Source organism: Catharus ustulatus, chromosome 6 (genome assembly GCF_009819885.2).
Source record: "Catharus ustulatus isolate bCatUst1 chromosome 6, bCatUst1.pri.v2, whole genome shotgun sequence".
NCBI lineage: Eukaryota > Metazoa > Chordata > Aves > Passeriformes > Turdidae > Catharus > Catharus ustulatus.
The window spans coordinates 45,125,998-45,141,518 of NC_046226.1; the positions used below are offsets into that span (position 1 = coordinate 45,125,998).

General features: G+C 40.8%; 1 protein-coding gene across 2 annotated transcripts in view; it reads right to left on the reverse strand.

Moving 5' to 3' along the window:
- LRP5 (LDL receptor related protein 5) overlaps positions 1 to 15,521 on the reverse strand; it is a 137,345-nt gene that overhangs the window by 31,770 nt on the left and 90,054 nt on the right. For both annotated transcript variants that reach the window (XM_033062751.1, XM_033062753.2), the window contains exons 8-9: positions 2,277 to 2,493; positions 518 to 807 (exon numbers count right to left, since the gene is read on the reverse strand). In XM_033062751.1, coding sequence (XP_032918642.1) covers positions 518 to 807; positions 2,277 to 2,493 — 507 coding nt within the window. The remainder of the gene's footprint in view (positions 1 to 517; positions 808 to 2,276; positions 2,494 to 15,521) is intronic.

Sequence of the window (15,521 nt, forward strand, 5' to 3'; positions counted from 1 at the left end):
CACAACTGGGGGCAGGTGGGCCCTTATTACAGCATGGAGGAGACTGGACAAGTTCCCTGGCTTTTTCTGTGCCAAGCTGGAGCCACAGACTAACAGCAAACAATCCAAAGTTCACTGGTCAAATGTTAATACCGAGTAGAATTGTCTTTCAAGTCAAAACTGGATGAGGATAGAAAACTCAGGGGGCTGCTGAGCTCAATGTTTAAATTACTCTACTCTCCGACAAAAAGTCAGCTTTTCTACAGCAGATACATATATGGATGCAACACATCCAGCATCCAAGTTTTAGGCATTGGGTACAAGCAGACACCACTCTGGATTTTTATTTGAAGCAGAAGATGCCTGTCACCCTACTATGCATTCAGCAATGCAATATCTTCATCTCCAAGGGTCTCCCTGGATGCAATTCAGTGACAGCACTGGCAACTGCAGGACAGATCATGTAACAGAGACCTTTGTTAGATCAAAGTAACTGCTCTGTGGCTTTATATTCAAGGAATTCACACGTCAGTAATACCTTCAAACTAACATCAGTCCAATAGATTCTGTTATCAGAGACATCAAAATCCAGAGCAGATGCTTCCTTGACTCCAGTAAGAGGAATAGCAACATCATTATTATTTGTTTCAAGAGAAATCCTATGAATTGCTGCTCTGCTTGTGAAAACTAAGAAGGCTTCAGGAATGATGCAAGTCTTCATGTCACTCAACAGCTCAAGGCCAATGGGACAGGCACACCTGGCCTCCTGGGGTGTAAAGAAACACAGATGGCTGCAGCCTCCATTGTTCTCTGCGCATGAATTAGTTCCTTAAAAAAATAAATAAACAAAACAACAAACCAGAACAGATATTAGTGCATTGAATTAGTTCCTTAAAAAAAGAAAACCAAAAAAACAACTAAAACAAAACACATATTAGTGCATTGTGAAGGTAAAAGGGAAAGGGGAGCACAGGAGATTGAGCAAAACCACATAATTTTCCAGAATAAGTTAACAGTATGGGTTGTCAGCAGGGAATTCTTAAAAAAAAAATTAAAATAAAAATAAAAAAAAGCAGTCCAAGTGGATTCTTTCTGTCTATCCAGGATTACAAAGTTGGACCCATCCCACCCATCTACAAACAGATCTTTCTTGTCTCCCCAAAGATTAAATTCTTTCACTGAAGACAGATAATTAATTAGCTACTTTTCACCAAGTACTCAGTCTTTGTATCTCTGTGAAACCACCAGCTTTTACAAATGTTCAGTGATACAAAAGGGTGAGAAAGGAGCTGGATAATCACAGTTCTTTCCCACCTGTTTAATTTAAAGCTGAGAAGATTCATTAGCAGAAGAAGCTCCAACAAGATCACCACAATCTCACACTTATTTTTTCATGTGATGGGGATGGAATGTGTAGGGGAAAGTAAGGACCAACACATAAATAAGTGCCTCCCTCCATCAGCTGGAACCAAGGATTTAGGTATTTTAAGAATGTTAGCACACACAAAAAAAATCTCAAAGATCAGTCTCAACCAGGGTTCTTTTTATTTTCCCTTTTTTTGGGCATACATATTTCAGACTGACGCCATTAGTCCATTGCGACACTCATCAGTAATTTTAACAGCTGACTAATGAATCTGTTTATTGCTATGCTCAAATTCTGGTGCTCCAGGTAGCTGGAAAATCTGAGGTGCCCTGAAGCCAGCCAGGAGTTCCTGTGACACGCTGCACAGTGCCAGCAGAGGACCTAAACTCTGGCTGCACCTTTCAGAGATGCAATGGAAGGACATGGAGATCCAGCTGCTGATACTTTGCTAAGGGCAAGTTTTAGTTGTTAAGATTTAGGTACAACTGAGGTATTAAGAGTTAATTTATAAGTGCCACGTGCTTTGGGGCAATGTAATGGTGACTGACTGTGCCTATACCACCCAATAGCGAGAAAGCATTCTGCTAACTGAACATCATGGGACTTTGCTCTGGAAGGGAAGAGCTGCAGGAAATACAGCATTTCTTTGAGAATAATGATTCCTGTAGCATAGAGGAAATAAAATCCTCATAAAAATTCAAAGCGTGTAGTGAAAGCTGTGGAAGATTTATGTCACTAAAAACTGGAAGCAACTTCTTTTGCAACACTGTGTTTTCCCAACTTTAGAAACAATAGGTGCCATTTTTCCTTTCAAACCCACCAGACCACAGTTATTCTCATTACAAGTGATCAACAGCTGCTTAATGAAAGCAAGGCCATATAAAGACTCCTGCAGACCCATGCTATGGTGCCCATGTTTCCAAACACTTACCAAACACTTTGGTGACACTCGTTGCCTTAAGGCCCATTAAATCTGGCAGCTGATCAATAATGATGTCTCTGCTGGCCTTAACCTTGTGAACTCTTTCAATGCTTCGTCTCTGCCAGTCAGTCCAGTAGATGTAGTCCCCCAGCAGTGTGAACCCAAATATATGTGGAAGCTTGTCTTCTAAGAGGGTTTTCCTCATTGTTCCATCAACATTTATGACCTGTGGGATGCCCAAAAAAAAGGAAAAAATAATCTTCTCTAATGTGGGTACAATTAAAACAGCAATATCAACAGCTACTGCTATGCAAGAACCTCTTGAAATTCCCAGCATGTCCTTTCCATAATCTGTGACTGAGATTTTAAATAGCCTCCTCTTTGCTATTATTTGGAAATTGTTTATTCAGACTCATATTAAACCTGTACCTTGTAGATGATTATACTCCCTTCCCCATGCAGTGATTCTGTTTTCTTGCAATTTAAGGATCTAACTTCTAAATTTCTAGTGTTTGAACAATATTTATTTATTATTACAAATGTGTAACTCTGATGTAGTGGAATATGAAACCATTAAATGCCTAAATGCAGGCAGTCAAAATCAACCATCACTTTTACCACAATTTAACAGAGTTGTAAGGCTCTGTTCATATACAATAAACAGCAGAAGCACCTAAAACTCATTTTTTTAACATGACCAATGATAATTACCACATCTTTCTAAACCAGCATGTGAATTTCAGTACACTCATGCACACACAGGAGATATCCAAATAAATTTTAAAATGAAATCTCCACTTGAAAACCTTACAGTACACTACAGATTTGTGAGAACGATATGCATTTTGATTTGATTGGCCATAAATAAAAGTAATTTCCCCAAGCTGAGCCTGTTTTGCCTATGACAGTAACTGCTGAGTGATCCCTCCCTGTCCTTATCTGGATCCTTATCTGGATTGTGTTTTCTCTCCCTCTTCCTGCTGGGGAGTGGAGTGACAGAGCTGCTTTGTGGGCACCTGGCACCCAGCTGAGGCCAAGGGGCCTGGAATTCCCAGCTACCACCAGCCAAACAGCAGAGGTGAGCACTCAGCTGCTGCTACAACTGTGCCCACCTATGCTGTGCACAAAAATCAGTCCTGTAACAGATGTGAATTTGAACAGAGGCTATGATGTACACCTCTGGACTCCTTCCAGACAAAAAGCCTCCTGCTGGAGACAGTTAAAAATAACACTGGCATTCCTGCAAACTAACTTTCAAGGCAGTTTTGTATCAGCCCATCAACTAATGATTCTTTTACTACTTGATGGAGTTGCAGAGACTGAAGATGAATATCTTTTTATTTTGCTAAGCTAAATAGAGTACATTAAAAAAAAAAAAAAAAGCTGTATCGGTGGTTAAAAGCCAAATGGTTCTGCAATTATGTCATTACATCATGTCCAGGCAAACCCCAAATGCTCACTTATTTAGAACACTATCAGTCCCACAGGCAATCCTGCAGGTTCAAAAGTTCGTCACGCATACTCAGGTGCTGGAGCCAAACTGGTGCCACACTAAGTAAACAGGACATTGCAAGAGTGCATCAGCAGGACGAGGATGAAACTTCCACATTTCCATCTACTTTTACAGAAATGGACAGTAGAAGTGTAATTCAAACACTAGAGCTGCTGACTAAAATGTACAAGTGAAGATGGAAACCAAGGATGCAGACACATTTATTGAAACCCACGCACATCTGTGGATGTTGCAGACAACACCAAGATGTTGAACTTCAGGAATCTCATGAGGTTCAATAAGGCCAAGTGCAAGATGCTGCACCTGGGTCAGGGCAAGCCCTGGTATTGATACAGGCTGGGTATGATGGGACTGAAAGCAGCCCTGATGAAGATATGGGCAGGTTGGTGGGTGAAAAGAAATCTCCATGGGCCAGCCATGTGAGATCATGGCCCAGAAAGTCACTGGGCTGGATCCAAAGCAGCACGGCAGCAGTGGAGAGAGGTGATTCCCCCCCTCTGCTCTGCTCTGGGGAGGCCCCACATGGTGCTGCATCCAGTTCTGAGGTCCCAGTGTAAGAGAGACTGATAGCCAGTTCAGAGGAGGGCCACAGAAATCTTTGGGGGTTGGAAGACTTTTGCTATGAAGTAAGGTTGAAGGAGTTGGTGCTGCTCAGCCTGGGGAAGAGAAGAGAGACCTTATTGGTGAGACCTTGCTGCAGCATTCCCAAATTGTAAGGCTGTTCAACATAATGGGAATGGAGGTCCAAGATGTGGAACCAGACAGCAATAAAAAGTTCAATAGCTTGTATTTTGGCTAAGAAAATGATGGAATGAATGTTTGCAGTCTCCTTCTCCCAAACATTCCTCACCAATACTATGGGCAGAACACCTACAAATCCAAGCAGGCTTCCCTTGCAGGCAGAAAGGGCAGCTCTGACTTGGAGGATTTTTCTGTTGTTGAGAGCAATTGAATCCTCTAAGTGGTGGTTACTTCATGGCAACAAGCAGGAAATGCTAACTCTCTCCATGAGATGATCTTCTAGGAGCTAGAACAAAGCTCACTATGTAAAAATCTACAAACAGGCCTCACAACACGGCCAAAAGCATAACTCCTGTTATTAAATCAGCACTTCCCATTTCTTCCAAGGGACCGGAATAATCCCTTAAGATCTTTACCCTCTCTTTTCCAAATTCAAACATCATCTCAACTCAACAGACCACTAAAAGTCTGTGGAAATAGCACATCATGTAAAATATTTACCACGTTGTTCTTCTGCTGGTGATATTGGGTCTGCCAGAACCATTATAAAGTACATGTACAACATGGAGGAAAGATAAGAAAAGATAATAAAATACCATATTAACTCATCTTTTAGTATCTGACAACTAAGATCTGCTGACTGCAGACAAAAGGGAAGACTTTAAGGTACAATCCTTAAAATTTAGCACAAATTGACTAGAATGAGCTTTATTCTACTCAGGGTTTTCTTTCTCTCTCTGTAAGTGATAAATGGATCTCAAAAGGATAAATGAAACACTAAATGTGTTGTGCTTTACACACGAAACACTGAAAGCTCCCCTTGAACAGCATCACACACTGAAAGCCCTTGATTAGTCTCAAGACTTCAATGAGAAATCTCCTAATGAGGCCTTGCCAAGCTCAGCTAAAATCTGTTGTGGGCCAAGTGAAATCAACATCAAATGCCTTAATGAACTGAATTACACAAAAAACACGAGAAGGTGCTAAGGTGTGATTATTTTTTTAGATGCTGCTGCAACGCATGCAAAATGATTTTACAAGTATTTCTAAATATAACACTCAAAAGCTCTTGGCTCTTTGAAGAAGATTAAAGTAAAACAATGCAATTAAATTCTACACATCAGCATGATTCATGTAGTCAAGCTGTATTTCAGGTGCATCTGTGAAAAAGCAGCTATTCAGCATAGATACAGGACATCTTTTGACAGAACAACAAAGACACCCTTAAGACCTTACTCCTATACTTCAGTCACTAAGATAAAACAAAATTTATTCGATTGCCAAAGACAAAGCTGTAGTCAAATGGAGATGAGTTCTTGGGCTGAGCGACATCACTGGGTGAGCAGACATAGGCTGGCAACAGTAAAATGGCATGACTGGCACATTCAGGAGACTCACATGGTGGGCTTGCAGCTCTGCAAGCCTTGCAGATCTTGAGGAAAGCTGCACTTCTGCTGTGAGGGTGACTGAGAACTGGAAGAGGCTGCTAAGGAGATTGTGGAGTCTCCACAGTTGGAGCTATTCAAAAGTGATCTGGTCATGGCCCCAGCACCCATCTCCAGATGACCCTGCTTGAGCAGCTGAGCTCCAGAGGCCCCTTCCAACCTCAACCCTTCTCCGAATGGTTTCTAAGGATTCTCACCAGCAGACTCTGAAATGGCACATCAGGTGAACATACCCAGATTTTTCTGGCTCAAGAAAGAACTTGTAAGACAGATCAGGTAGGTAGCATGGAAAAGAAAACAGGAAAGTCATAAAGGAAAGAAAAAGGCAAAGAAAAATGGAATGACATAGAAAACTCCTATGGGTAAAGAAGCCTGCCCCAAAAAGAAGAGTGAAGCAGCTGTGAGTAGTCTATAGCACAGTCTATATTCAGCTGAGTGTAAGCCATTCATTAATATTTCCAACAGCTGAAACACAGCCACCTTTCATCGATGCTTTGGGATAAAAGCAAACACCTTTTTTTTTTTTTTAAATGCCTGAAGGGGTTTAATGTCAGGCATGTATTGGCAGATGCTGGCAAGCAGAAAAAGGAATAGCATTCAACCAAATAGTACCAGAACCCATATATCAAAAAAGAAGAGATGGATGGACAACAGACATATCTGGTCATTTTCCACAAAAATGGGCTGCTTGAGTCTCTTAGCAAACTATTGCCTCAAACACTTGAGTACACTCAAGAATTTGTAAAGCAGTTTCCCATCATTGTCCATAGTTCTGTCCCCCTTGATGATACTTTGGCTACCTGGTAAAAACTGCCTCATAACATTCATCAAGTTTCTATTACGACTACATTTCACAGATCAGTCCTACATGCACTACTGTGGCTCCTCTTTCAGACAAGTTTTGATGACAGCACACATCTATAAAATTATTTTCTGAATTCTTACACTGCTTGGCTGATTGCAGTTACAAACTATCGTCACCCACCTAGATTCAGGGCAAGCTATGAACCAAGAGAACACAGAGAATCAATCCCTACAATACTGCGAGTGCAGCACCCCTGCTAAACTGTGTATAACCATTTGTTGCTTGTAAGTAATGTCACGATTATAAGCCGCACCATTCTGACTAAAATTTTGGTCTGAACCCAAAGTGCGGCTTATAATCAGGTGCGGCTTATTTATGGACAAAGAACGAAAAGTTGATGTTTTAGTTTGGAGGACAGGTGTCTGCTGAGAAAGGCAGGAGCTTCTCTTTGAAATGGAGAATGTAAACCCCTTCCCTCCAAATTATTATAATATTGAAATCAAGGGGCTTTCAGGCAAAGATATGGGAATTAGGAATAACAGTTCTTTACTAGGGAAATTAAAATAGAAATACAGTGTTACAAAGAAACAAACTCCAAATCCTGACAAAGTCAGAGTACAACCCGACACCCTGTCAGGTAGGGTGTTGGTAGCAGTCCCATTAAAAGGTGGCTGCATCCTCCTGCAGTGACAGATGTGGCTCAGTTGGAGCAGTGCTCCTGTACAAGGTGCAGTTTCCCTCCGGAGCTCCAGTGGTGTTGTGGAGAAATCCGGTTTTCCTCTGGAGTCCAGTGGAGAAAGGGGCTCCCTTAGTGTCCTAAAACCTCTGTTTTTATCTTGGTAAGAAATGTTGGGCTCTTCCCCCTGGCTGGAGCAACTTTCAATGGGATGCAGTAATTTTATCAGTCACACAGGGGGACTCAATGGGCCATTAGCAGAAAATGACTCGCTGGAGGAAGGATGGGTTGTGAAAAGATAAAGAACAATGCCCCACCTGGTTTCAATGGATGGCCCATTAGCAGAATATCTGCCGTGGAGATAAGGATCACTGCCCCCACCCTCAACAGACGGTGATAGAACAGATACCTTTTATCACACTCTGTATTGTAACGTGAGGCTTATAATCAGGTGCGGCTTATAATCGTGAAATTACTGTAGTGGCCCATCACCGCCTTTTTCTCTCACATTCTTTTCCTTTCTTTAAGAGACATTTCTCACTTCTCACTGCAGAACATGTCACTTTACCTTGCTGAAGACACAGTATCACAACATCCTTCTCTACAGCTACATAGAGGGGCCATATTTTGACTTGTAACACAACAGCCACTTTGAGACAGTCAGCAAAGAAAATTCCAAAGAGAATCACTGTATGTCAGTACTCTTTTTTTTTGTTTTACAATCTCCCTTCAGAAGTACCTTTGCAGCCTCCTAGACCTAAAGCATAGCAGTGGTGGCAAACCATCCCTGGTGTTTGGCCCTCTTGAAGCTGTGGTGGTGGCCTGCCTTAGCTGTCAGGGCAGATGTGCCAGTCCTCAGACAGGCAAAGCAAAGCAGATGGTGTGAAATTTCAAATTATAGCCACTGGTAAAAGAGTCCACATGCAAATGTTTTTCTGGCAGTTTTACAAATTTCTCTACAATCTAGCAATGTCACCTTCTCGACAGAATACTCTAAAACTTTGCTCCAAAGGCAATGACTCCAACATATTTTCTTTATCACTTTGTTCTGCCTCATACAAAATAAAATCTATTTATAAATGAATAAATTTATTAATTTATAAATGAATGTAAGTCAGTTAAGTAGTGACTTGTTAATAACCTACAAACCAACCCAGCCATCTACAAAGATGACAAATGCAACAGAATATAAATTTATAGGATAAAAAGTGGTAGCTCATAGTGATCTCCCAGTTTCTCTGGGAATAATATAAACAGAACATATTCTTATCCTAGTGTTCATGTTATCACCATCACACCTAGTGTTCTCTTAAGACTTCACAACATATTTTTAGTTCCACAGGGAGTATTGCATTTTTAGACAGACTTTTCAAAATACAGGCACATGAAATAGGCTCCAGCAGACGCTGATAGATGGATCAACTTCTTGCTGGAAAGGTTGTGTGAACATGACTGTGATTTTGAACCTGTTTATGCTTTACAAGCCTCTTCTAGGAGTAGCTAATGTTCTCCATGAGTTACATCAGCCTGACATTTCCAGAACTTTTTTCTTCTTACAGGGTATCAGAGGATTAAGGGTGCAGCTGGTCAATTCTGTAACTTCTCTCTCATATGCAGGAATATGACCACATACTTCAAAACTACTTAAAAGGGAAAAAAGTTAAACACAAAAATAATTTCTGGAAACTGATGGCTAGACTCTAAAGCATGCAGAAACTACTGAACTAATATTCCAGTTTTATTTTTAGGTAGAAGTTGCTCATTTAATGCACCTGAGGGAAATTTTACCTTCTGTAAATACTTTTTCATTCTCAAATTCTGACCACTGTGGCTTTAGAGGGGCATGCAACAACTCTGAAATTTAGCTAACACCCATTATGAAAACAAATGTCTTTCCAACTTCTAGATAACTAGTTTGGGAAAGGTGAAGAAGAATTTAAACTTTTTACAGGAATATTTTTAAAACTCATGTACCTTAGGTTTTTCCTACTTCTCTCCTGGTTTCCTATTTCTTCCAAGGAACTGGAATAATCCAGTAAGATCTTCTTTCCAAATTCAAACATTTTCTCAACTCAATAGAACACTAGAAGTCTGTGGAAATATCCATCATGTAAATATCTAACATGTTGTTCTTCTGCTGGTATACATGTGCAATATGGAGGAAAGACATGAAAAGAAATGCAATGAGCTCGATATGAGAAAAATTTTGTGGTAAACTTTTGAGTCCAAAAAGTCAAATCAGCAATTTCAGCAGCCAACTGGAATTTCTTAAAAAGTCAAAAGGATGCCAAAAACAGCAGCTACAATAGATCTTGACATAGAAAATGGCACCAATACTGGCCAATCTTTCCAAAGAGAAAACCTGTCTCCTGTCCAACGTTACCAGGCTTAACATTAACTCATAATGAAATATAAAGTAGGATAAATGTACTATGCACTACTGCTATATTAATCCTTTTTGGTTTCTTACCCCCAAATATGTGGATTTTAGTGGTTTCTCCAAAAATCTTTTATGTAACAGACAATGAGAGGTTCCTGAACAATTGATTGAGAAACACTGGTCAAGCCATGCCCCCTCCTGAGGCCTTACATTGCCTTACAATGCAAGGTCTGCTGCAGCCACCCTCTGTCCACAGCAAACTGAGATTCAGCTACTGTGTTTTGTCCAGCACAGTGGGACCTCTTGCTCAGAATTCAGCTTCTTAGCATTGCCCTGGAGAACCCTCACATGTTCTTTTTCTCAGTCTCACCACAGTGCAATTATCTGAAGTCACTTGCAGCTCTTCACACCCTCTTCATACCGTGCTAGACACGTACAGTGCTTCAAAGAGCACAGTAATGAATCTCTTATGGTCCAAGTCACCACAAGAGTCATGCACAGAAATTCCACTGGAAGGCAAAGGTTAAAGGACAGACCCTAGATTATCTGACTTGTCTATTTATGGCACTACACCTGGAAGAATGGATGCTATTATTCTCATTTAACCACTTATCAGCCAAGCCTCATGTACCTTTCTTCGTTATTCCTCAGAAGCTGAACCAAAGTCCTCTCATTGAATATTTCTACTGAGGGAGACACAAAATATTAATCCAATACAAACACAACCAAAGGCAGCAGGCATGCAATGCCACCTTGGAGGGAGGCAGTGAAAGTCGAAGGACTCCTGTATGCATTTACAAATATTCATTCCATTCCTCATCTTGTGAAGCTTCCTGAAACAAGTAAACAACAAAAGGTAATGATTCCCTTCTATTTATGCATTTGCACATTTATAGAGACACTGCAATAGACTACTCCAGTCTTACATATCACCATGTAGGATGTATGTCAACAAAGCATTAGTAAAAGCCATGCACAGAAACCTAAACCAGGTTGTCCACAGTCAGCTGGAGTATCTACAGCTGCATAGAGGCCAGGCTAAACACTGTGCTAACACAACTTCTGTCTCCTCCTGCAGAACCAGCCCAGGTGCCTCTGACAGCTCAAATGTGTCTCCCAAAAGAACAGATAATGACAAGGCCTCCTGCCTTGATAAGAGCCTGCACTCCACTCATCCCAAGTGATGAGTAGCACTATCAATCATATCTGAGATACTATTAATAGTAAGTTCTGCAAAGTAGCATTCAGAGAGTTTGTGGAAAAATGTAGTTACCAGATGGTCTCTAGTCCCTGCAAATGGTTAAAAAGGCAAAACACTTAAGCCAGCACAATATTGATCTGTTTTCAAAAGAAAGCTACCTTCCTTACTGCCAAGCCTGGCAAGACAGACCCTTAGGGGATGTTCTAAAGCCCAAGCCACAAGGCTCCCTGCAGGAAAGCAAGTCCTGCACAGCTGAAAGCTCTGTCTCTGATGATTGTGGTACAGAATGTGCTCTGTGGTGTCACACAGGGACGGTGCCACTACTCCTGCAGCCAAAACCTGCAAATGTAACACAGGAAGATGCTCCGTTACACTGCTCTCTATTCATCAGCCCTCTCTGGAGGTCACACCACCACATGAATTACCCAGAATGTCACACTTTTCATGCAGCTTTCACAGTTGTATGATCTAACTGTCCCACCCCAGTTCTTAAACACCCTGGGGCTCCTGACAGTAAATCCAAGTAAGGTTGTTCATGAAGAGCTTCCATATCAAACCAATATGAAATACTGGAGTCAAAAGTTTAGTTGAAATTTAGGATGTCCTTTTAGCTTACAAGACAAATTTTTAGGGCATGATTCCCTGGACCCCTGCGAAGGTAAATAAAAAAGGTGTGTTCAGCCTCTACTGGTAAGAGATGAGCAGCCATACACAACATTTTCAGGCAGTCAGCTGCAACTTGCAAGCTGCTTCTCTGCCTTTATCAGGCTGGTCTAAGGCCACACTTAAGAGCCCTACTCCAAAAGAAGTGTACCTAAGATTCCCTTCTATTTGAAGTTGATCAGTTAACTCAGGTATCAAGAAGATGATTTTGTTTTAGAGTTCAAATATTAAGACAAAGAGAGATCCCAGTGTGTACCCTCAAGTAAGTCACCCCATCTCTCCAAACATCATTTCTAGGCATGCATGAAATGGATAAAATTCTTCCCTCTCTTCTGAACCTTGCCTTGTCTGTTCAAACTGATTCTGAATACCAAAGAAAGGAGACAAGATAACACATCTTTCAGAGCACAATTTAGAATCTGTAGGCAGGGCTGCTCAGTCAGTTCAAGCAGATGCCACTCCACCTCCAGCCCCTCACTCCCCTGTTCACTTTGACACCCTCTTGCCATGCCAGCACAACTACTTGTGTGGCAGAAAATGTATCAGACTGAAAAACACAAACCTTTTTGGTTGGTTGTTTTTCAGCTGGATCAGTTCCCTTCTCTGTTTTTCCACATGGCTGCACAGACTGCTATGCCAGCCAGGACAAAGCAGGAGCACACTGTGAGAGAAGGGCTGGGACTGCCTTCAGGTACTGAAGGGAAGAACTTGGGAAACAATGAGTACATAATCGATGACGTACAAGTTATATAGTTGACAACCTTACCTGGGAGGGCTGACATTAAATTAGAAACAAACCATAAAACTTGTGCTCTCTTAATCCTATGCAAATGCCCCAAAAACTTATATTTAATGTGAAACCAACACTATCTGAAGACACTTAATCCCAGGTAAGAGGGGCAAAACACAACCTGTGCACACGACTGAGTCACCCCCAGGGTACATCTGGAGACCAAGCAATGAAAACTGACCCAACACCAATCCCACCTGTCATCTGCCAACTAAGAACTTTCTCTCTGAATAACTAAAATCCAAAATTCCACACTTGCTTTCAAATTATTTGTTATCTATGAAAGGTGAGGACCCTAAAGATGGGGAGAAGAGCAAAGCTTTTTCACTTTAAACTTGGAGAGGAGGTAATGATTCTGCCCGCTTGCCTTCCAAGATTTGTCTTTCTGCCCTGTATTCCCCTGACTGTACAAACACTGGATTGGGGTAAAACCTCATTTTACCAGAGACTGCAACATGATGCTTCCAAGTCTAGGAGGCTCCAGCAGAAAACCAGGATTCAGCTGTAAAGAGGTGGGGGTGGGAAATCTACATTTTAAAAATAATTAATTAATGGCAGTATTTCCCCTCCTGAAGGGCAGCACAATTGAAAACCTGCTATTACAAGAGACTGGATCTACAAGAGGAGGACAATGAAACACCAGTAACTACATTTTCACTGTTTTGGATTGGAAGGATTGTTTTTTCAAGGATGTTTATTTCCAAAGGAGTTCTTTCTGTAGCAGACAAGCAGCTGCTCCCACAGCAGCTAGGCTAGAGCAAGAGTGACGGAGTAGTAGATGAAAAAAATAAACCATTTTGTGTGAGCCACACACTCCTCTAACTGTGTATTTTAATATATGTAAAAGACACAGGCAGAAATGTCCATAACTCAACTTGTATCTCCCAGGCACTCAAACTCTATGGATCAATTGTTGCCCTGCCATGTCAAGGGAAAGCCCCTGAGCTTAAAAATACTTGAAAGATGAGAAAGCTATTCAGGTAAATAGTATATGCACACCCAGCTTATCCTCTTCCATAGATTCCTGGTTTGGTTCATTGGGGGAGTTAGACTAGGACCAGATGGACTTTGGCCTCAGCCCACATGCCCTTTCAAAGTTCTAACTCAGTAATTTAGTACAAAGTCCTGAAAGAAACAAGACGTAAAGTTGACTCAGAAAGAAAAGCTAGAAATGATCATCTGAAGAAAGTATTTCCTACCTTCTGATACTAATTAGGAGGGAAAGAAACTCCAAATTGGAATCCTCAAGGCCCCTGAGGTCAAATACTATTTTAGCAGAACTCAGGCTCTTAAAGGAAAGAGAGGGATCACAGGAGATCACCAGCTACACCCATTGCCCTTGCTGAGGTCTTACAAATGTCTCTTCAAACAATACAACTCTCAAATGTAAGGGGAGAGAGCTTGAACCGACTAATGCCAACCCAAAACTGTGTCCCACATTAACAGCAGACAGAGTCTGCATCTAGACTGGACATGACATTTCTAGTTCATAACACTTTCAATAGATAGAGAAATGTGAGTTGAAAAGGCCAAGCCAATGCTGTCCAATACTACAGGCTTTGAAGGAACTCCACAAATATGATATCCATATGCAGCAGTGAGCAAAACAGCATCCAGCCTGGATGCAAATTTCATCTGTTAAAGTAACTCAAAATCACAGAATGTTAAGGATTGGAACACAGACACATTGCCCTACTACTGCACTTGTTCATGTCATTATCTTAAGGAATATATGACATAACACTGCTGTTTTTTTTTTCTTAAGCAGTACATTATGTATTCTAAATTAAACAAAACTATTTGCAGTCACATTATCAGTCTACTACAGAAAGTATTCAATTTATCAGAAACATGCTTAAGCTTTATTTAAAACTGATGGACCTTCTGACAGCAATAAAAAAGCTTTAAGGAGTCACTGGTAAGCTGCTTAAAAGAACACACAAAACAATTCTAAAATTCTGCATGAGATTCCTGAAATCCTGAACTAAGACTTAAACAAAAAACAAACAAACAAGGGAAGAAAATCAGCAGTTCATCTCAGTAACAGAATGAAGGCAATGCAAACTCTTTTTTCGTTTCTTAAGGAATCAGAGACAAGTCTATTCTCAGCTTAGAAGAGGTTACCGGCAAAATGAAAGATGTTGCAAGGGTATTCACAAAAGTCTCCTCAGAAGTCAGATACCCAATATTAGAAATCAGATTCTACTGGAAAATTAGTTTAAAAGCTTTTCTGAAAACAGTTACATAATCAAAGAATGTTTCCTGAAAATACTTTTGTGTAAAAAGAAAAAGGAATCTTAGCGTTTTCAGCCAAGAAAAACTGAAGTATGGCAATTCAAACAGTATTATTTCTTCTCAAGTTAGTACCTTCCAGCTCTCTTTGCTTGCTTCTTGAAGGGGTATGTCATACAAGAAACGGGTTCTCCTGGATCTTTTGCTAGTGCAAATAGTGTTGCTAGTGCAACACTATTTGATATTAAAACTTCTTAAATTTGATTCTCCTCTTGCTTTGGATTAAAAGCTAGAAAGCCAATGTTTTTCCACAGGTATCTAAAAGAAGTGTCAAGTCTTCTTTCCCCCAGGTGAATGCTTGGCTCCATTTGAGAAAACTGAAGCCAGCAGTAAAGGTTTAACATGCTTGTTTGCCTCTCTTAACACAGCTGAGGTTATAAATTTATTACACAATAGCCCAGCAACTTCATGATCATTTTCAGCCACTGGAAGAGACAGTTCAAGAACCTTTCCTACACACCAAACTTTGCAGCTCTTTCTGATTTCCTCCTCTGCCAGCACATGCCTTTCTGTGGCTGTACAGCCAGACTAAGAACTTGATTCAGTATAAAACCTGAAACTTGTCCTGTCTTCTCTCAGCTATAGTGCCGTGTGAATAAAGCCCAGGTGAAGCAAGGCAACCTAAGACTGAGCCACTCTGAAACACAAGAACGGCACATTCTTCTCCTGCATTCCAGTTTCAGACTTCCAAAACAATTGAAACGTGTAAACTGCTTAAAGTGACAGAAATAAGGTAAAGAACTACACC